Here is a 22,476-nt window from a genome sequence, read left to right on the forward strand (position 1 = left end):
AAAGCAAGGGGGGAAGGGTTGTCACAGGAAGTGTGGTTGATTGGCATGCCCCAGGAGAAACTTCAGACAGGCCCCTTTTATTTTTAACTTGTTTTTTAAGATTTAATTTTTTTTAAAGATTTTATTTATTGATTTTACAGAGAGAGGAGGGGTGGGGAATGAGAAGTGGTTGCTTTACTCGAGCTATTCATTGGTTGCTTGTTGTATGTACCTTTACCAGGCAAGCCCAGGGTTTTGGGTCAGAGTTCTAGCCACTGGGCTACCACAGGCCTGGCTATTGTTTGAAATTTGAACCTATTTTTCTCAAATAATCCATTTGAGGAGGGGGCAACAGACAGTGCTACCTATAAATAGAGATGGGAAGGAATTTGCAAGGATCAATAGATACTTTATCCTTGTTTTGAAAACAGGGTGCCTCAAAATCTGCATATTGATCAAAGCTGAATAAAAACAAGATGCTATCCCCCCAAAAAGAAAAAGGTGAAGGGATTAAGAAGTACAAATTGGTAGCTACAAAATAGTCACAGGGATGTAAAGGACATCTAGCGAATATAGTCAATAATATTATAATAAGTACATATGGTGCCTGATTGGGTACTGGAATGTCAGGGGAACACTTTGTAAAGTATATGATCATCTAATCACTGTGCTATACACCTGAAACTAATACAAAAATAACAGTAAACAAAAAGTGTAAAAGTGTAATAAAAAAAAGAAATGCCTTTTTTTTTTTTACAGAGACATAGTGAGAGTCAGAGAGAGGGATAGACAGGGACAGACAGACAGGAACGGAGAGAGATGAGAAGCATCAATCATTAGTTTTTCAATGCGACACCTTAGTTGTTCATTGATTGCTTTCTCATATGTGCCTTGACCATGGGCCTACAGCAGAACGAGTAACTCCTTGCTCGAGCCAGCGACCTTGGGTCCACGCTGGTAACTTTGCTCAAACCAAATGAGCCCATGCTCAAGCTGGCGACCCAGGGTCTTGAACCTGGATCCTCTGCATCCCAGTCCAAAGCTCTATCCACTGTGCCACCGCCTGGTCAGGCAAGACATGCCATTTTCTTTCAATAGAACATATAGTATTCCCTAAGAAATAACTCATTTTTTGACATATAAAACATAAGTGACATAGGGCCTGACCTGTGGTGGTGCAGTGGCTGAAGTGTCGACCTGGAAACACTGAGGTCACAGGTTCGGGACCCTGGGCTTGCCTGGTCAAGGCACAAATGGGAGTTGATGCTTCCTGCTCCTCCTTTCTGTCTGTCTGTCTGTCTCTCTCTTCTCTCTAAAATGAATAAATAAAAAAAAAAAATAAGTGACATAATCAAGTTCATAGACTTATCTTACCTACAAAAATCAATCAGTGGATTCAGAGATGAAATCCTATATTCTTTAGCATTTGAATGGTATTAAGACTCATTTTAGTCATAAAAACCTTAATTTCTTTTTTTACATTTCCATGACTTTTTTTTTTTTGGACAGAAATAGAGTCACAGATAGGGACCACGGGGTTATGTCTATGATCCCGTGCTCAAGCCAGTGAGTCCGCTCTCAAGCTGGAGACCTCAGAGTTTTGTCCTCAAGCTGGAGACCTCAGAGTTTCAAACCTGGGTATTCTGTGTCCCAGTCCGATGCTCTATCCACTGCGCCACCGCCTGGTCAGGCCATTTCCATGACTTTTATATGCTACAAGTTCCATATTTCAAAGGCTTGAATTCGGATTTTATTCAGTTTTAAACTGGATTTGTAAGTGCTAAGGAGAAAAGGCCAAGAAGAGCAAAGAGGTAATAAAAAATAAAAATGCATTATAGCCTGACCAGGCGGTGGCGCAGTGGATAAAGCATTGGCTTGCGCTGCTTGGGACCCAGGTTTAAAACCCAAAGTCTGGGCTGGAGCGCAGGGTCGCTAGCTTGAGTGCAGGATCGCTAGCTTGAGCATAGGATCATAGACATAACATGGTCGCTGACTTGAGCCCAAAGGTCACTGGCTTGAAGCCCAAGGTCGCTGACTTGGGCAAGGGGTCACTTGCCCAGCTATAGCCCCTCATCAGGGCACGCATGAGAAAGCAATTAATGAACTAAGGTCCCGCAAACAAGAATTGATGTTTCTCATCACCTCTCTACCTTCCTGTCTGTCTGTCCCTCTCACAGTCTCTCTCTCTCTCTCTCTCTCTCTCTCTCTCTCTCTCTCACACACACACACACACACATACACAGGCATTATAAACATGAATTTAACATTTTTTGTTTTTTATGAACTTCAGGTACTCTGGCTGTATTAATCATAACACAATATTGATGCTTTACCTTTGTCACTAATTCATGTAAGGCCTTTTACACCTTGTTATTTGTTTAATGGTATAATGAGCCTGGGTATTTTCATACTTCTTGTGCAAAATTTAAACCATATTGTTTTTGCATGCACCACAATGTGCCAACAGAACTAACTGTCTACCACCGGTCTTAAGTCCTATTTGTAAGTTAAAACAGTTTTCCATAGCATAGAAATAGAAGACTACATCATATTTTAGTATCTAGCTATTTGTGTCCTACCACGGACCACAATTTAATCAACCCCATCCCATACTCTAGTATTTTGTTTACAGTGTATTATTATCAGTAGTAAACAGTGTATTGCTATTATCAGTAATAAAACAAGTGTAGGTTCGATTGTACAGGTCGCACGCCCATGGAGCCTGCTCTGGTGACCAGAGATAAGCTCTGATCTTGCAGTCTAGACCAGAAGCAATCACCCGAAGGACTGACCACACCTTCACCCTCCCAGGGGCAGTGAGGCCCAAAAGGAAGTGCCCAGGAGGATTCAGGGCCCTCGCTCCCCTCAAGTCCTCAGGGGACTCTAGACCGGGGACAGCTCGAAGCACTTCTAAGGGAGTACGGGCCGGGGCTGCTAAGGTGCAACTTGGACCCCGGACCTTTGCGCCCGGAACCGCGAAGTCACTAGACCCACGGTCCCCACCCTCTAGGCTGGGCAATGATCCCGAGACGTGGCAAGTCCCAGCCTTGGACTTATCCGGGTTACTCATAAACCAGGAGGAGCGGGTAAGAGGTGGAGTACGTGCACACCCCAAGCAGGGGGCTGAGGACGGAGAGACACTGTGAGGACAGAGTGTCTAGGGAAGGTCTGCAAATCCTGGAAGGCCAAAGGGGCGTCTAAGGGGAACTGACGTAACCTGAAAGACCCGTCGAGACTCCGGTGTGTTAGGGAGCGTCTGCAAAGACTGCAGAAGGAAGCAAGGGGTCGTCTAAAAAGTTGTCAAAGAGGCTAAGGGGAGGTCTAGAAAGGGCGGTCCCTACAAGAACAAGGCTACCGGAAGCTAAACCCAGAAGGGAGGGTATGGAGGCCTGGGTCCCCATCTGTGACGTAAACCCACCCTATAGGCGACGGCACCCCTTAGGGCAGGGCCGACTGAAGCTGCAACCAACGAAAACAGGAAGGCTGGAGAAAAGAGGAAAAAAAGGAGGCCCTCAAGAGATCATCTAAAAAGTGCGCGGCCACATGAACTTTTAGGGACCGATAGCAAATTGTATCCCTTGCTAAAACACCTCTCTGTAGGGAACCAACTTTTTTTGTAAGCTCCACCCCTCACCCATTAATTGTAGTTGTTATCCATGATATAGGAAGCGAGCGGTTCCCCGCTTACTCCTCCCAACAAGTAGCGAACGCCCTTCCTCCGTGGCGCGCTTTCTTCTTCGCTCACACCCCTCACGCGCTCTCTCCCACCCACCTGTCAATCACCATGCTCAGCTGTCCAGTTAGCGAGCCAAAGGGGCGGGGCCTCCAGGGGCGTCGCGTGACGTCGATAGTCCGCAGGCGGGGAAGCCAGGAGGTGAGTGACGAAGGAAGCGCGTGACCGAGGAGCAATTGGCCAGCGCTGCGGCGGCAGTTGGTGTAAACAAGGCATCGCGCCCCTGCGGGTCCTGCGACAGCTCCTAGCTGGTGGGTGGTTTTGTGCGGGGCGGTAGCCACCGGCTTCAGTGGGAGGGGCTTCTCAGCCTCTTCCCTACCTACCCACCTTGGCGTGCACACCCTCTGTACACCACGTGGGCGTGAGGCTAGGAAGGAGGGGGGTGTTAGGCCGAATTCTAATGTCATTGGTTGTCGCTGCTGCCGGCTTTCGCAAGGGAGCACGCTGATTGGGTGGTAAGGGGGGCGTCGGGGGTCTCTGAATTCTAAGTCTTCTGACTGGCTAGATGAGATAAGCTAATGAGGCGCTTTCTTCCGCGAGGAGATTTGATTGGTCGGCCGGAGAGGTTACCTGGAAATCCACCTACTCCAGGGATTTTGATAGGTGATTTTGAGGTAGAAAACTGAGAAATTCTTCTTCAAGGGATTCTCGTTGGTGAACTAGAGTAGTCCCCTAGACTTCACTCTTCTTTTTTAGCTTCACAAGATTGGCAAAGGTTTGTGTTTATGAAGGGCTGGGAGTTGTCACCGACTAAAGAAAAAGGGATCTCCTAGGTTCCTAGAAAGGGTCGCCCTACTAGAGGTAGTTCCCCCTCTCTCAGGAGACCTTAGTATTTCTAGAGCAGGCTTTGCTTTCACCAAACCCAAGGAGGTGACAGGAGGAGTCCCTGCACAGGACTTAAGGATGCTGTGACCAGAAGATGGGATCACGGAACAGCAGCAGCGCAGGAACTGGATCCGGAGACTCCTCCGAGGGCTTGCCTCGAAGAGGGACTGGCCTTCGTCGGAGTGAGGAAGAGGAAGAGGAGGATGAAGATGTGGATCTGGCCCAGGTACTGGCCTATCTCCTTCGCAGGTAACTTGCTCCCTGGTGTGTCCCCACCAGGCGCCACCACAGTCCCATGATCCCAACTCCAGGCGGGAAGTAACAGGATAGGGAACGGGATTAGCCCAGGACAGCTGTTCTCTTTAAGCAGAGCAGCCTTTCCTGCTGGACCCTCAGCTCCATATCCTGTAAGAGTGGTTCTTGCCTAGGGAGGGTCACCAAGATGACTCACTCTTCTGTTAGAGGGGCCTGTTCAGTGGAGCCTATCTATTGCAATAGTTATTACTGTACAAATGTAAAAATTAAAAAGTAGGGCCCTGGTGGAAAAGGAGTGATGTTGGGTGTGTGGTGAAGAGAAGAGTTAGGGAGGTAGGTGTTAAACTTCAGTGAAGTTAATTACGTATGATATGAGACCATGTGAATTTACTTGAAAAACAAGTTAGCTCTAACCCTGCTTTTGAAGAAAGGAAGCTTTGAGGAAAGTGACCACCAGACATTGACTGGAAAGGGAGTGAAAGTGGCTTTGTTTCTTAGCTGTGGCTTCTTGAGGAGAAGACAAGCTTGGGGATCCCTTTAGATACTGTGTTCTATGCTGAACTCCTCCAGCAGAGGCTCAGAAGGAAATGCTCTTAGAATTTTTAATTCTACGAAGTCAACTTCATAGGTCTGTCAAAAGCCATGTAATGTTGGGGTTCTCTACTTCTGCTGAAAAGAATCAATTTTCTACTGTGTCTTATAGGAGACCACAAATAACAGCCAAGGTCTGATCAGTCTCAGACCTCAAAATGGTGACAGTATGAGGGTTTGAATACCAAGTAGTCAAAGCGCTGGATAGCTTTTGACTCTGAATTTGGTTGGCTTGGGAGAGGAATCCTCCCCCTTTATCATGGGAGGGGTCTCTCCACAGGGGCCAAGTGAGGTTGGTGCAGGGAGGAGGTGCAGCAAATTTACAACTCATCCAGGCCCTCTCTGACTCGGAGGAAGAACATGACAGTGCCTGGGATGGTCGTCTTGGGGACCGATACAACCCACCCGGTAAGAGGAAAGGCAAACCAAGATCCTAATATCAGAAGACTTTCATTAGAAACCCTTTTAAAAAAATGGCACCTGACCTGTGGTGGTGCAGTGGATAAAGCATTCAACCTGGAATGCTGAGGTCACTGGTTCGAAGCCCCAGGCTTGCCTGGTCAGGGCACATATGGGAAGCAGCTAGTATGAGTTGAGGGGCTTCCCGTTCCTCCTCACCCCCTTTATTTCTATCTCTCTCCTCTCTCTAAAAATCAATAAATAAATAAAAAGTTTTTTAAAAAATTGGCAAAGAACAGTCAGTTAAATTAAAAGAAGATGAGATAATTCAGGGAATGAAGGAGTCCTTGCAGACAGTATATGCAGCCACATTGAGTGGGCTTGAGCACAGTTCTGCTAACTGTCCTCTGGGGCTGAAAGACCTGGGATGAAACTTCTCTTTCGTCCCCACAGTGGATGCAACCCCTGACACCCGGGAGCTGGAATGCAATGAGATCAAGACCCAAGTGGAACTGGCTACAGGACGGCTAGGGCTTAGGCGGACAGCCGAGGAGCACAGCTTTCCTCAAATGCTACACCAGGTGGGCCTCTCCACCTCCCATCAGTCTGCCATCAGCCTGGTAGCAGGCCCATCAAGGTAGCCAGAAGCTCTGCTAGCCCCAAAGAAGAAGGAAGTAAACTTTCCAAAGAAGTATCAAGTGCTGGAGCTGGAGAGTTCTTAGCCAATCTATATGAGAGTTTGGTGGAACAAACTGTGTGTGGTGTCCATTTCTGTGACTAGAACAATAACTTTGGAGGAGGGGGCTGGATGTGGCTGAAATATCCCTGTGTTTCTGCTAGCAGTATTCCCCAATCCCTTCCTTTAGAGAGAACGGGGCCTGTGCCACCAGGGAAGCTTCTCCCTTGGAGAACAGTCTCGAGTGATGTCTCAGTGAGTATGGGGCTTGGTGGAGAGACTTTAAGGGCCAGATAGGTTATATCTCCTAAATTTTGAAAGGATAGATGTTAAAAAATCCTCAGGGATATTAAGATTAGGTTAAGTGGGGTTGAACCTTTGAGAGTAAACAAAGTGGGAAAGTATAGAAATTGAGAAGATGATAGAATGAATGAAAGAAAGGGGACTGTGCCCGAAGCCAAAAGGGAAGAATGCTCTTGTCCTCACATCCAGCTGTTAGGATTCTGCTAACCTGGATGCTCCTCATCCTGAGCTCCCCTTACTCTCATTTTCCCTCTGCTTTCCCAGCTTCTTGCCCAATTATCTGGGCTTCACTGATACCTACTCTCAGAAGGCTTTCTGTGGCATCTACAGCAAAGATGGTCAAATCTTCATGTCTGCTTGCCAAGGTACCGGACCCTGGTCCTATGAACTGCCCTAGAACAAGAAACAGTCCCTCTGGCTGAGGCTAGAAAGGTCCAAACCCTGACTTAGTGATAATTAGTCAGAGGACGTTCCTCAGATACATTGAGAGAGGTCTGATCTGGGGAGGATTCAAGAAGGGTATTCCCTAATTCTTCCTGGTCCCCACTTACACAGACCAGACAATCAGACTGTATGACTGCCGGTATGGCCGCTTTCATAAATTCAAGAGCATCAAGGCCCGAGATGTAGGCTGGAGTGTCCTAGATGTGGCCTTCACCCCTGATGGGAACCATTTCCTATACTCCAGCTGGTCTGATTACAGTGAGTATGCCCTAGGCTTCCGTTGTCTCTCCAGCCTGGGACCTGAGGTCTCCAAACACCTACCTCCTCTGTGCCAGAACTTCACACCTTCTGTAAAGACCACTCCCAGCCTCTGAAATCCTGGCCCTTTGTTCCTTCGCCTCTAGCTTCCCTTTTACCTGCCTTCCCCTAGCCCTGAAAGATTCTTGTTTCTCTTGCTCTCTTAGTTCATATCTGCAACATCTACGGGGAGGGAGACACACACACTGCCCTGGATCTAAGGTACTGACATCCCTTCCTGGTCAGACTCATCAGAAACTTCTCAAGGAAGGCTCTCCAGGAGCAAACCTCCTGAACTGGAATTCCTGCTTAGAGGGAAAAGTATACTGGTTGCAAGTTTCTCTGTGTGGATTCCTGGGAGGGACCCACGCATCCTGTCAGCAGAGGACCAGGGTAAAATAGATGGTTGCAGGACTATTTCTGGGTTCTCCCTGAGGCAATCCATATCTTAGCTCATGTTGGCAAGATTCATCCCCTGAGAAGTGTGCCTTACAACCCTCATCAGATTCTGTATGGATTAACAAAAGCTGAAGGGAATGCACATAACCAGCGCCTCCTTTGCTCTTTTCAGGCCAGATGAACGTCGCTTTGCTGTCTTCTCCATTGCTGTCTCCTCAGATGGACGAGAAGTGCTAGGAGGGTGAGTGTTTGTGGCAGATGTTGCCCACAGTTAAAGGCAGACTCCAAGAGACCAGCTCTGCTGTTACAGAGGCTGTACTGGATACTGTTACCCAGGCAGCTATGGAAAACAACCAGCCCTTCTCCAAGGTCAGGGTTTATGACTTGCTTCACCTCTTGATCACCAGAATGAGATGGGAGGTTGCAAACCTCCTTGCAAACACAACTAACTTCTACCTCTTGTTTAAGAAGAGACAAGTTTGCCCCTCAGCAGGACTTTACAACAGGCACTGTCCAGAGCACACATAGCATTAGTCCTCTCTAGGTCCTGGTTCTAGGTCCATCTTTATCCCTTCCCTTTCAGGGCCAATGATGGCTGCTTGTATGTCTTTGATCGAGAACAGAACCGGCGCACCCTTCAGGTATTGTTCCTGAGACTTAGTCTCTGCCTCCTGGTCTCTGGCCTCTTAGAAGACCCAGAAAGAGGTCCTAGGTATCCTGGCCTCTTTATCCTCTAGATTGAGTCCCATGAGGATGATGTGAATGCAGTGGCCTTTGCTGACATGAGCTCCCAAATCCTGTTCTCTGGGGGTGACGATGCCATCTGCAAAGTGTGGGATCGACGCACCATGCGAGAAGATGACCCCAAACCTGTGGGTGCACTGGCTGGACATCAGGATGGCATCACCTTCATTGACAGCAAGGTGGGCAGAGATGCAGCACTGCCCAGCTGGGCTACTAAGGTTCCAGTTGGCCAGGGGAGGGTGTCAAAGTGGACTCATGTAGGAACTCTTCAGGGTCATTATCAGCCAAGTTTGCAAGAGCTGGGATTTAGGGAAGGGGCTTAAACCAGGAAATATGAGATCCATTGGTACCCAACACTGATTGGTACCAGTGGAGCAGAACAGGGCTTTCTGTATAAAAAAAAGTATGAGGCCCTGGCCGGTTGGCTCAGCGGTAGAGCATCGGCCTGGCGTGCGGGGGACCCGGGTTCGATTCCCGGCCAGGGCACATAGGAGAAGCGCCCATTTGCTTCTCCACCCCTCCCCCTCTCCTTCCTCTCTGTCTCTCTCTTCCCCTCCCACAGCGGAGGCTCCATTGGAGCAAAGATGGCCCGGGCGCTGGGGATGGCTCCTTGGCCTCTGCCCCAGGCGCTGGAGTGGCTCTGGTCGCGGCAGAGCGACGCCCCGGAGGGGCAGAGCATCGCCCCCTGGTGGGCAGAGCGTTGCCCCTGGCGGGCGCGCCGGGTGAATCCCAGTCGGGCGCATGCAGGAGTCTGTCTGACTGTCTCTCCCCGTTTCCAGCTTCAGAAAAATACAAAAAAAAAAAGTATGAGACAGTTCATCCAGGATAAAATAGGAGACCCAGCCAGTGCTATGGGCAGAGATGGGGAAGCTTAACCAGAGGATAAGATCTGGAGTAGAAAACCAGTGTGAGTCCGCCTGGATGAGGAATGAGGCAGGCAAAGTCAAGGACTGGTGTTCTTACCCCTCAACTAGAGAGGGGAGCTGGACTGACAGCACCAACATTCTCAAGCTCTGATGCTTCATCATCCACCTTGGGATTCACAGGGTGATGCTCGGTATCTTATCTCCAACTCCAAAGACCAGACCATCAAGCTCTGGGATATCCGGCGCTTTTCTAGCCGGGAAGGCATGGAAGCCTCACGCCAGGCTGCCACACAGCAAAACTGGGACTACCGCTGGCAGCAGGTACCCAAAAAAGGTGAGAGTGGAAGGTAGAGCCTGAGATCTGGAGAATGAAGAGTCAGGGGTGATAGTTAAAGTATTTAACCCCGGGAGCCCTGAGCAGATAGCTCAGTTGGTTAGAGCATTGTCCCAATATGCAAAGGTTGCCGGTTTGATCCTAGTCAGAGCACATGCAGAAACAGATTGATGTTTCTGTCTCTTTCTCTTTCCCTAAAATCAATAAATAAATTTTAAAAAATAGATATTTAACTCCTGGAAAGGTCTCTCAATGGGCAGAGTGAATTTGACTGTAGCCTGGAGCAGAGTCCTGGAGTCCCCCCCGCCTGCCCCCCCCACACACACACACACTTTTCTCTGCCAGGCGTTATCTCTGTTTGCTGAACTGAGGGAGAGCCAGAGGTTCCCAGGGTTGGGGCTGGGGATCACTCAGGACCTACCAATACAAAATATTCCAGTATCTTAACCGTCAGCAGGAGGCCCAGCTGACTGTTAGGTGGGAAAAGAAGCACCAGTTGGGGTTAGAAAGGTGATTGTGAGCATGGATCTTTGCTAAGGACTGGTGACTCAAGAGAAACCAGACTCTTAACTTAAGGCTCTCCCTGCACCCTTACCCAGCCTGGCGGAAGCTGAAGCTCCCAGGGGACAGCTCCTTGATGACTTACCGGGGCCATGGGGTGCTGCACACCCTCATCCGGTGCCGGTTCTCCCCCAGCCACAGCACTGGCCAGCAGTTCATCTATAGTGGCTGCTCCACGGGCAAAGTGGTCGGTAAGAATTGTGTCAGAACAGGGGCACCAGGAGGGGCAGGAAGTTTCTTAGGCATTCTACCTGTAACTACTAGTGACCACCTTAAAAAATTCAGTGATATTTACAACTGGAATTAAATGTGGCTTGGAAGAAGGGAGGCTTAACCTGAAACAGAAAACATTCTTTCATCAGCTGTTTAAATTACGACAAGGAACATAGAAATCTAGTCAATAAAGTTAATAGATGCCTGACCAGGCGGTGGCGCAGTGGATAGGGCATCAAACTGGGATGTGTAGGACCCAGGTTCAAAACCCCGAGGTCGCCATTTTGAGCACAGGCTCATCTGGTTTGAGCAAGGCTCACCAGCTTGAGCCCATGGTCGCTGGCTTGAGCAAGGGTTCACTTGGTCTGCTGTAGCCCTCCGGTCAAGGCACATATGAGAAGGCAATCAATGAACAACTAAGGAACCGCAACGAAGAATTGATGCTTCTCATCTCTCCCCTTCCAGTCAGTCTGTCCCTATCTGTCCCTCGCTCTGTCTCTCTCTGTCACACACACACACACAAAAAAAGATAATAGATTACCAAAAATATAGTCAGTTCTGTTTTGTAGCCAGTCAAGGAAAGGATATTGCAGATGAAAGGAAGAAGGAAACAGGTAAAAAATAATGACAAAAATATAATAGCAAGTAGTAAAGGATATACAGCTACTGAAGCAGGAGTAATGCACAGACACACAGATACAGCCATAAGGAGCCTCAGCTGAAGACCCATCCAGAAAGAGAAAAATGTGCAACCTCATCCAGATAAGGAGCAACAGGTTCATATGTCTGTGCATGTATCTGTTTTTCACTTTTGTGATGCCTTCTAGATCTTATGGGCTTTTTAGAAAATTGCTGCCTGACCTGTGGTGGCGCAATGGATAAAGCATCAAGCAGGAATGTTGAGGCCACTGGTTCAAAACCCTGGGCTTACAAGGTCAAGGCGCATAAAGGAAGCAAGTACTATGAGTTGATGCTTCCTGCTTCACTCCCCCTACCCTCTCTTTCTCTAAAAATCAATAAGTAAAATCTAAAAAAAAAAAAGGATTATTAAAAAAAGAAAAAAGAAAGGGCCCTGGCCAGTTGGCTCAGCAGTAGAGCACTGGCCTGGCATGTAGAAGGCCCAGGTTCAATTCCCAGTCAGGGCACACAGGAGAAGCAATCATCTGCTTCTCCACTCCTCCCCCTCCTCTCTCTGTCTCTCTCTTCACTTCCTGCAGCCATGACTCGAATGGTTCGAGTAAGTTGCTGAGGATGGCTCCATGGCCTTGCTTCAGGCACTAAAATAGTTTGGTTGCTGAGCAACAGAGCAGTGACCCTAGATGGGTAGAGCATCACCTGGTAGAGGGTTTGCCAGGTGGATCCTGGTCAAGCGCATGCAGCAGTCTGTCTCTACCTCTCCACCTCTCAATTAAAAAAAAAAAGGAAAGGCCCTGGCCGGTTGGCTCAGCAGTAGAGCACCGGCCTGGCGTGCAGGAGTCGCGGGTTCGATTCCCGGCCAGGGCACACAGGAGAAGCGCCTATCTGCTTCTCCATCCCTCCCCTCTCCTTCCTCTCTTGTCTCTCTCTTCCCCTCCCGCAGCCAAGGCTCCATTAGAGCAAAGATGGCCCGGGTGCTGAGGATGGCTCTGTGGCCTCTGCCTCAGGCGCTCGAGTGGCTCTGGATGCAACAGAGCAATGCTCCAGAGGGGCAGAGCATCGGGCCCTGGTGGGCATGCCGGGTGGATCCCGGTCAGGCGCATGTAGGAGTCTGTCTGACTGCCTCCCTGTTTCCAGCTTCGGAAAAATGAAAAAAAAAAAAGAAAAAAGAAAGAAAAAAATTGCTGCTGAGATAGCTATAAAGCCACATTACATTTTAAGTGTAGACCTTGTGAAATTTAGCTGAGAGCCAGAGATATCCAAGTTCAGCAAGACCATACCCTCATTCTGAGAGAGAGAAAAGAAACAAATAATAACCCCATACTTTGCTGGTTAGATCCCCGGTCAGGGCACATACAGGAACAGATTGAAGTTCCTGTCTCTCTATTTCCCCTACCTTCCTCTCTCTAAAATCAGTAAAAAATAAATATTAAAAAACCTGACCAGCCTGACCAGGCGGTGACGCAGTGGATAGAGCGTCGGACTGGGATGCGAAAGACCCAGGTTCAAGACCCGGAGGTCGCCAGCTTGAGCGTGGGCTCATTTGGTTTGAACAAAAATTCACCAGCTTGGACCCAAGGTCGCTTGTTCAAGCAAGGGGTTACTCGGTCTGCTGAAGGCCCACGGTCAAGGCACATATGAGAAAGCAATCAATGAACAACTAAGGTGTCGCAATGCGCAACAAAAAACTAAAGATTGATGCTTCTCATCTCTCTGTTCCTGTCTGTCTATCCCTGTCTATCCCTCACTCTGACTCTCTCTCTGTCTCTGTAAAAAAAATAAAATAAAAATAAAAATAAATGTAATACATGAGAATGTTAAAAAAAAAAAAAAAAAAAATCCTGACCAGGCGATGGTGCAGTGGATAGAGCGTTAGACTGGGATGCAGAGGACCCAGGTTCGAGACCCCAAGGTCGCCAGCCTGAGCGCAGGCTCATCTGGCTTAAGCAAAAAGCTCACCAGCTTGGACCCAAGGTCGCTGGCTTGAGCAGGGGGTTACTCGGTCTGCTGAAGGCCCGCGATCAAGGCACATATGAGAAAGCAATCAATGAACAACTAAGGTGTCACAATGAAAAACTGATAATTGATGCTTCTCATCTCTCTCAGTTCCTGTCTGTCTGTTCCTATCTATCCCTCTCTCTGACTCTCTCTCTGTCCCTATTAAAAAAAAAGAAAGAAAGAAAGAAAAAGACAGCCTGGCCAGGCAGTGGTGCAGTGGATAGAGCGTCAGACTGGGATGCGGAGGACCCAGGTTCAAGACCCCGAGGTCACCAGCTTGAGCGCGGGCTCATCTGGTTTGAGCAAAGCTCACCAGCTTGGACACAAGGTCGCTGGCTCGAGCAAGGAGTTATTCGGTCTGCTGAAGGCCCACGGTCAAGGCACATATGAGAAAGCAATCAATTAACAACTAAGGTGTCACAACAAAACACTGATGATTAATGCTTCTCATCTCTCTCCATTCCTGTCTGTCCCTATCTATTCCTCTCTCCCTCTCTCTCTCTCTCTCTCTGTCTCTGTAAAAAGTAAATAAATAAATAAATGAGAGAGAAATAACCCCATACTACTCTGCTGTGGGTTCTGTACCCGTGGGAAAGTGGGAAGTTGCCTGAGAGGCAGCTAAGTGGTGTTGCTCAGGGAGAGCTGAGGGGTGGTTAGAAGGTCCTATGTACCCCTCTCCACTCTGGCCTTTTCTGAACAGTGTATGACCTCCTCAGTGGGCACATCGTGAAGAAGCTCACCAACCACAAGGCCTGTGTGCGTGACGTCAGTTGGCACCCCTTTGAGGAGAAGATTGTCAGCAGTTCGGTGAGATTGCCAGGGTTAGGGGGGCCAGTGCCTGTCTGGGACTTGGACCTGGGAGGGGTGGCAGCATCCCCTGAATGCTTGCTCCCTTCTGCCCTGCAGTGGGATGGGAACCTGCGCTTGTGGCAGTACCGCCAGGCCGAGTACTTCCAGGATGACATGCCAGATTCCGAGGAGCACCCCAGCGCTCCTGCCTCAGTGCCCCACCCCTCTTCGGCCTTTTCCTCGCCCCAGTAGATCTGACCTCCAGCCCATACATGGCTGAGCCTCTTGATAAGCTCTCTGCCTTCTTTTCCCTTTCTCCCTTTTGGGGATCTTTGGGGAATTATTGGCATTGGATGGGGAAAAACAGAAACCCAAGCTTTTTGGGCTCTAATTAAGCCCTAGAAAATCTCTCTGTGGGTCTCCTCAGGTACTCACGCCCCATTCAGCTTGGGTCTCTATCTCTGGCCAGGGTCTGACAGGACTGCCATTATCTGGGGTATGGCCTTTGTCAGCAAGAGAACTGTCCTGAGTGTTTTAATCATGTTTGGATGGTAGGTGTTAGTTCCTAGAGTAGAAGCCTGAGGCCAGGTCTGAATCGAGCTGTCAGCCAGGACCATTGGCCAGGCCTTCACGTTAAGGGTTAGACTAGCAAATTAGAGAGCCAGGCATCCTGGCCTTTCTTCCAGAGGCCCTGATGGCTAAAGCTGTAGCCCTTTGGGGGGGGAGGGGGTAAGGCATGTCCTCAGCACCCTCCTCAGGCTCAGGTGGGAATTATGTCATTTCTTTCCTGTCTCTGGGTCTTGGGGGTAGGACAGGCTGTGATGTGAGAGACTCCACATGGCCTCACACAGGGCAAGTGCTCCCTCCCAAATGTTCCATCTGGGAGAGGCCAGCAGCTTCAAGGCTGGATAGTGAAGTACAACTTCTTCGTCCTCTCTCTGGCTTTGGCTCCCTCAATAAACTCTTCATGGGAACTTGGCTCAGTGTCTCTCTCTCTCTTTTTCCTGTCTGAGGTCTTTTATCTTCTCACTTCAAAAAAGTTGTTTCAACAAAGTGTCATGAACCTGTGCGGCAAATAACTTTGCAGGTCTCTAGTGGGAACGGAGGAGGATTAGGAAATAAACACAGAAAGAAAAAGGATGGGATTGGGAGGACCCATTGCACAGCTAATAGCTTGCAAGAGCAAGTCTCCACCCCCAAACCGCTGATTTATAGAGCAGAGCAAAGTCATTAGCAAATCAAAGAGAAATCTGAAACAAAGTCACATTTCAAGGCAACCCAAGAATTCTCCCCAGTACAGAATACCCTCCACCCTGCATAACATCTTAACTTCATAAAACAAAGGGTAAAAAGAAAACTGCCTCTAGTCTCTTCGAGGGCCATGGGGGATGGGACAAGTGGAAACATCTAACCTGGAGGTGTGGAGAAGGTCGTGTAAATTACCTTTACCAACTTAAACAGTGGTAGATTGTGGGAAAGATCTTAGCCTCTAGCAACTTAAGCAAGCAGGTGAGGTAGGGGTATGGGCAGCAAGGATCCTGTCAGTTTACTGCCTGTCCCCCAAAAATGTAAACCTCTAGGACCCTCTCAGCTCGCAGTCTCCAACAACAAAGCCTTCAGATACGCTCCTCTATGGGAACAAACACCCCTTTGATGCTCAAGATGTAGGGAAATACCAAAGTCATTTGTTAACTGAGTTTTTCAATAGGCATTCCCTCAATGATCTCAGAAACTTTCCACCAAGTAGAAATCAAGAGAGCAAGAAATAGGCACATTTTATATCACACTGGCATCACCTCTGTTCTGGGGCTGGCCTGGAGCCGGCCCAGAGCCAGAGAGAACCTGGTGGGCACTGATGCCAGGCCCCATCTGGGCACGCCAGGGGAGGAAGTAGTGATGTGCAGAGGTCAGGCAGCATATTCCAGGGCAGACCAATGGTGTGGTCAGTAGGAAGCTGGGGCTCACATGCAGCTCTGATCCATCTTTCCCCACATTCCATTATCCCCAAGGCAACTTTCAAATCTGGATATACACCTATAGGGTTTCTCAAATATACAGCAAGGGACAAAAAGGGCTCCCTATTTTACAGTAAAACTGGTCTTTTTTCTTTTTAAATGAATTGTTCAGACGCTCAGCCTTCGTGTGTTCTCTTTCCTGCAAGTGATGTGTCTAGTGCCAAACTCATGGCAGACCTTTCCCTCTGGCCCTTTTCCCCGCTGCCACATCACCCCAGAGATTGCCATCTTACCCAGACCTGTAGTACCTCCTGGGTGCCCAAGTTAAGGGCAAATTAAAACTATTAGTGTCCTCAAAGCCCCATTTTATCAAGGCCTTAAGGACCATTCATTCTTCTCGTTAAGAGATGTGTTTCCGCCTGACCAGGCAGTGGCGCAGTAGATAGAGCATCGGACTGGGATGCGGAAGGATCCAGGTTCGAGACCCCAAGGTCGCCAGCTTGAGCGCAGGCTCATCTGGTTTGAGCAAAAAGCTCACCAGCTTGAACCCAAGATCGCTGGCTCGAGCAAGGGGTTACTCGGTCTGCTGAAGGCCCCCAGTCAAGGCACATATGAAAAAGCAATCGAACAACTAAAAAGTCGCAATGCGCAACGAGAAACTAATGATTGATGCTTCTCATCTCTCTCCATTCCTGTCTGTCTGTCCCTGTCTATCTCTGTCTCTGTAAAAAAAAAAAAAAAAAGAGAGATGTGTTTCCAATATATTTTAGTTTTTTATCAAAATACATGAACTGTTGCCTGACCTGTGGTGGCGCAGTGGATAAAGCGTCAACCTGGAAATACTGAGGTTGCCGGTTCAAAACCCTGGGCTTGCCTGGTCAAGGCACATATGGGAGTTGATGCTTCCTGCTCCCCCCCCTTCTCTATAATAAATAAATAAAATCTTAAAAAAAAATACATGAACTGTTTGTTGTACTAATAACACAGTTTGTGCTACTAACAATTATGCAAATCCAGAAGAAAAAAATTAACTGTTAAGGCCTTTTGAACACAATTTTTTTTTTTTTTCATATTTTTCCGAAGCTGGAAATGGGGAGAGACAGACTCCTGCATGCGCCCGACCCGGATCCACCCAGCTCACCCACCAGGGGGCGACGCTCTGCCCACCAGGGGGCGATACCCTGCCCCTCCGGGGCCTGGGGCAGAGGCCAAGGAGCCATCCCCAGTGCCCAGGCCATCTTTGCTCCAATGGAGCCTCGGCTGCGGGAGGGGAAGACAGAGACAGAGAAGGAGAGGGGGAGGGGTGGAGAAGTAGATGGGCGCCTCTCCTATGTGCCCTGGCGGGGAATCGAACCCCGGACTTCTGCACGCCAGGCCGACGCTCTACCACTGAGCCAACTGGCCAGGGCCTAAAATTTAATTCTTAAAAATTTTCTGGCCCGGGCGCTGGGGATGGCTCCTTGGCCTCTGCCCCAAGCGCTAGAGTGGCTCTGGTCGCAGCAGAGCATTGCCCCCTGGTGGGCGTGCCGGGTGGATCCCCGTTGGGCGCATGTGGGAGTCTGACTGTCTCTCCCCGTTTCCAGCTTCAGAAAAATACAAAAAAAAAAAAATTTCTTGTGTCCAGCCGACGCTCTACCACTGAGCCAACCAGCCAGGGCCTAAAATTTAATTCTTTTTTTTTTTTTTTTGCATTTTTCTGAAGCTGGAAACAGGGAAAGACAGTCAGACAGACTCCCGCATGCGCCCGACCGGGATCCACCCGGCACGCCCACCAGGGGGGGACGCTCTGCCCACCAGGGGGCAATGCTCTGCCCATCCTGGGCGTCGCCATGTTGCGACCCTCCTGGGTGTCGCCATGTTGCGACCAGAGCCACTCTAGCGCCTGGGGCAGAGGCCACAGAGCCATCCCCAGCGCCCGGGCCATCTCTGCTCCAATGGAGCCTCGGCTGCGGGAGGGGAAGAGAGAGACAGAGAGGAAGGAGAGGGGGAGGGGTGGAGAAGCAGATGGGCGCTTCTCCTGTGTGCCCTGGCCGGGAATCGAACCCTGGTCCTCCGCACGCTAGGCCAACGCTCTACCGCTGAGCCAACCGGCCAGGGCCTTAAAATTTAATTCTTAAAATTTCTTGTGTTCGGCCCTGGCCGGTTGGCTCAGTGGTAGAGCGTTGGCCTGGCGGGCAGAAGTCCCGGGTTCGATTTCCGGCCAGGGCACACAGGAGAAGCGCCCATCTGCTTCTCCACCCCTCCCCCTCTCCTTCCTCTCTGTCTCTCTCTTCCCCTCCCGCAGCCGAGGCTCCATTGGAGCAAGGATGGCCCGGGCGCTGGGGATGGCTCCTTGGCCTCTGCCCCAGGTGCTAGAGTGGCTCTGGTCGCAACAGAGCGACGCCCCCTGGTGGACAGAGCATCGCCCCCTGGTGGGCGTGCCGGGTGGATCCCGGTCAGGCGCATGCGGGAGTCTGTCTGACTGTCTCTCCCCGTTTCTAGTTTCGGAAAAATACAAAAAAAAAAAAATTTTTAGCCTGACCGGGCGGTGGTGCAGTGGATAACGTGTCGGACTGGGATGGGGAAGACCCAGGTTCAAGACCCCAAGGTTGCCAGCTTGAGTGAGGGCTCATCTAGTTTGAGCAAAAGCTCACCAGCTTGAGCCCAAGGTCGCTGGCTCGAGCAAGGGGTTACTCCATCTGCTGAAGGCCACGGTCAAGGCACGTACGAGAAGGCAATCAATGAACAATTAAGGTGTTACAATGCGCAACGAAAAACTAATGATTGATGCTTCTCATCTCTCCGTTCCTGTCTGTCTGACCCTGTCTATCCCTCTCTCTGACTCTCTCTGTCTCCGTAAAAAAGAAAAAATTTCAAGTTTTGTTTTGTTGGGGTTTTTTTTCTTTTGACAGCTAAGAGTGATCAGTAAAAGACTTTCAAGAATAAAAATATTAGGCCTGACCAGGCAGTGGCACAGTGGATAGAGCGTTGAACTGGGATGCGGAAGGACCCAGGTTCCAGACCCCGAGATCACCAGCTTGAGTGCGGGCTCATCTGGTTTGAACAAAAGCTCACCAGCTTGGACCCAAGGTTGCTGGCTCAAGCAAGGGGTTACTCGGTCTGCTGAAGGCCCACAGTCAAGGCACATATGAGAAAGCAATCAATGAACAACTAAGGTGTCGCAAAGTGCAACGAAAAACTAATGATTGATGCTTCTCATCTCTCCGTTCCTGTCTGTCTGTCCCTGTCTATCCCTCTCTCTGACTCTCTCTCTGTCTCTGTTTAAAAAAGAAAGAAAGCGGGAGGGGGGAATGGGAGAGGGATAGGGGGTGGGAGGGGCACAAAGAAAACAAGATGGAAGGTGACAGAGGACAATCTGACTTTGGGTGGTGGGTATGCAACATAATTGAAAGACAAGATAACCTGGACTTGTTATCTTTGAATATATGTATCCTGATTTATTGATGTCACCCCATTTAAAAAATAAAATTATAAAATAAAATAAAAAAATAAAAATAAAAAAAAAAAACCTCTGAAATGTATACTTTAAGAAGGTGACTTTATGGCATGTGAATTTATTCTAAAAAAATAAAACACACTAAACACACAGGTATTAAGAAAAAAAAAAAAGAAAGAAAGAAAGCAAGAAAGAAAGCAAGAAAGAAAATAAATAAAACCTTTTAAAAAAAATAATAAAAATATTAGGATAGGTTCTTTGGGGGAAGTAGAATGGCAACATAATTTCTGACTATTAAGCGCTTGTCCTGTTTTTTAAATGGATAATGGTGAGGTATATAATCACTGTTGTGTATAGATTCTATTAGATATATATTTTTTCCATTAAATATATTTAAAAGGCTGGTATAGGCCTGACCTGCGGTGGCGCAGTGGATAAAGCGTCGACCTGGAATGCTGAGGTTGCCGGTTCAAAAAAAACCCTGGGTTTGCCTGGTCAAGGCACATATGGGAGTTGATGCTTCCTGCTCCTCCCCCTGTTCTCTCTCTTCCCCCCCCCTCTCCCCAATAAAAATGGATAAATAAAATCTTTAAAAAATAAATAAATAAAAAATAAAAGGCTGGTATAAATAGCTTTATATGACATTTTTGAAATGTCACTATATACAATACACTTGAATTATGTTCTTTGCAACTATTTAAGGTTGCAGTGAAAAACTTTTTGTCAATTTGAAAATGTGTGAGGGGTTCTGTAGGTCTTCATATATAGGGTCTATGAGTAGGAACTCTATGGACTTTAGGATCTGGAAGGAACCTGATTGATTAATCCATCTTGATCAGTTTGCAGATGAGGGTGCTGAGAACCAAGGAGGGTTAGCTGGTTTTCCCAGAGTCACACAGTTGGGCCTAGAACCCAGGTGTCCTTGATTGCTTACTCTTTTTTGCAACTTTGTGGATCTCCACTGTGCTTTGTAATTCCACAACCAGTGTTGAGGGATGAGGAAGACAAAATGGTATTGCAATCCCTAAATAATAGGGATTTTGGTAGGCGACTCTCTGCTCTGTGGCTCCAGTCCCAGTGGTCAGGGTGGGGGGCAAAATCTTCTGTGTGGCTGAAACCCAAGACATAACCTAAGGGATTTTTTTGTTTTGTTTTGTTTTTATAAATAAAATCTTTATTTTTTTTAAAGGAACTCTAATCAAATTTCCACTTTTTAAAAAAAAAATTTATTCATTATAGAGAGGAGAGAGAGAGAGAGAAAGAGAAGAGGGGAGGAGCAGGAAGCATCAACTCCCATATGTGCCTTGACCAGGCAAGCCCAGGGTTTTGAACCGGCAACCTCAGCGTTTCCACGTTGACGCTTTATCCACTGCGCCACCACAGGTCAGGCGGGTTTTTCTTGTTTGTTTGTTTTTTCTGAAGTTGGAAACGGGAAGGCAGTCAGACAAACTCCTGCATGCGCCCGACCGGGATCCACCCGGCATGCCCACCAGGGGGCGATGCTCTGCCCATCTTGAGGCGTCGCTCTGCCACAATCAGAGCCATTCTAGCGCCTGAGGCAGGGGCCACAGTGCCATCCTCAGCGCCCAGGCAAACTTTGCTCCAATGGAGGCTTGGCTGCTGAAGGGGAAGAGAGAGACAGAGAGGAAGGAGAGGGGGAGGGGTGGAGAAGCAGATGGGCACTTCTCCTGTGTGCCCTGGCCGGGAATCGAACCCGGGACTCCCACATACCAGGCTGACGCTCTACACTGAGCCAACCGGCCAGGGCCTAACCTAAGGTTTTAATGGCTGGAGATTTCCTTCTAAGTCTCCACCCCCCCACCCTGCCCACCCCCACTCCACTTCCCCATCACCTGGGAGTAAACCTAATCTTTGGGTCTCAGAGTGCAATCTGGGCCATCACCATCTCATACAGTAGTACACCTTTTTCAGGACACTTGAATTTCATGTGTTGTCCACCATAATAAGCATACAAAGAAGGGTCCCCTTTAGATCTGATGTCTTGTGCATTGTACAACCACCATGGTTTACTTACACAGCAGCCCTAGGGCCAAGCCAAGCCCCTGGTGTCGCAATACTCTAAAGTGGATAGGCCTGATTGGACACAGTGCAGTGCACAGCCATCTTGCTGCACGCTCAGTGGTGGGCTCTTGTGCCCAGACCTGAGGAGAGCGGCTGGACCACACTGATGATGAGGCAGACACAGATTTATTTTTTAAGAGAGAGGAGAGAAAGAAAGTGGGTTAGGAAGGAGCAGGAAGCATCAACTCATAGTAGCTGCTTCTCGAATGTGCCTTGACCAGGCAAACCTGGGGTTTCAAACTGGTGACCTCAGCCTTCCAGGCTGATGCTTTATCCACTGTGCCATGACAGTTTAGGTGCAGACACAGATTTTTATTTATTTATTTTTGTATTTTGTATTTTTCTGAAATTGGAAACGGAAAGGCAGTCAGACAGACTCCTGCATGCACCGGACAGGGATCCACCCGGCATACCCACCAGGGGGCGATGCTCTGCCCATCTGGGGCATTGCTCTGTTGCAACCAGAGCCACTCTAGCGCCTGAGGCAGTGGCCACAGAGCCATCCTCAGCGCCTGGGCCAACTTTGCTCCATTGGAACCTTGGCTGCAGGAGGAGAAGAGAGAGACAGAGAGGAAGGAGAGGGGGAGGGGTGGAGAAGCAGATGGGCGCTTCTCCTGTGTGCCCTGGCTGGGAATCGAACCCGGGACTCCTGCACGCTAGGCCGACACTCTACCACTGAACCAATCGGCCAGGGCTTCAGACACAGATTTTTAAATAAATTCCAAGGTTTGGTTAGTTTTATCTTTCTAACCCCTGATTTCCCTGGGATCGTACACATAGTAAAAAGTTGGGGTGGCGTGAGGGTGACTGGCTGACAAAATAGCAACAGGCAGACCCAAGCAGGCTGTGCTCATAGAACCCTGAACAGCATGCCTGTCCATGAGACATGAACTAGAACATGATTAGAGCTGGGGACACAGTGCTAATAGAAAAGGACACAGGCTGCAATCCAGACACCCAA

The 22,476-nt window shown here is 48.8% G+C and overlaps 1 protein-coding gene across 10 annotated transcripts; it reads left to right on the forward strand.

The window, feature by feature from the left end:
* The first annotated feature begins 3,829 nt into the window (after positions 1 to 3,829).
* Positions 3,830 to 15,020, forward strand: DCAF11 (DDB1 and CUL4 associated factor 11). 10 transcript variants are annotated; one of them, XM_066277515.1, is made up of 15 exons: positions 3,830 to 3,963; positions 4,580 to 4,786; positions 5,664 to 5,791; positions 6,236 to 6,363; positions 6,649 to 6,713; positions 7,026 to 7,126; positions 7,317 to 7,463; positions 7,670 to 7,724; positions 8,074 to 8,142; positions 8,485 to 8,542; positions 8,639 to 8,824; positions 9,692 to 9,845; positions 10,445 to 10,597; positions 13,954 to 14,060; positions 14,160 to 15,020. In XM_066277515.1, the coding sequence occupies exons 2-15, from the start codon at positions 4,632 to 4,634 to the stop codon at positions 14,292 to 14,294; spliced, it is 1,641 nt and encodes a 546-aa protein (XP_066133612.1). In that variant the 5' UTR covers positions 3,830 to 3,963; positions 4,580 to 4,631; the 3' UTR covers positions 14,295 to 15,020. The 10 variants fall into 10 exon arrangements, with proteins under 10 accessions (XP_066133612.1, XP_066133620.1, XP_066133621.1 ...); XM_066277524.1 differs by having other exon boundaries at positions 3,831 to 3,853; positions 4,580 to 4,763; XM_066277519.1 differs by having other exon boundaries at positions 3,833 to 3,853.
* The last annotated feature ends 7,456 nt before the right edge of the window (positions 15,021 to 22,476 follow it).

The sequence above is a fragment of the Saccopteryx bilineata genome, chromosome 4 (assembly GCF_036850765.1).
Source record: "Saccopteryx bilineata isolate mSacBil1 chromosome 4, mSacBil1_pri_phased_curated, whole genome shotgun sequence".
Classification (NCBI taxonomy): Eukaryota; Metazoa; Chordata; class Mammalia; order Chiroptera; family Emballonuridae; genus Saccopteryx; species Saccopteryx bilineata.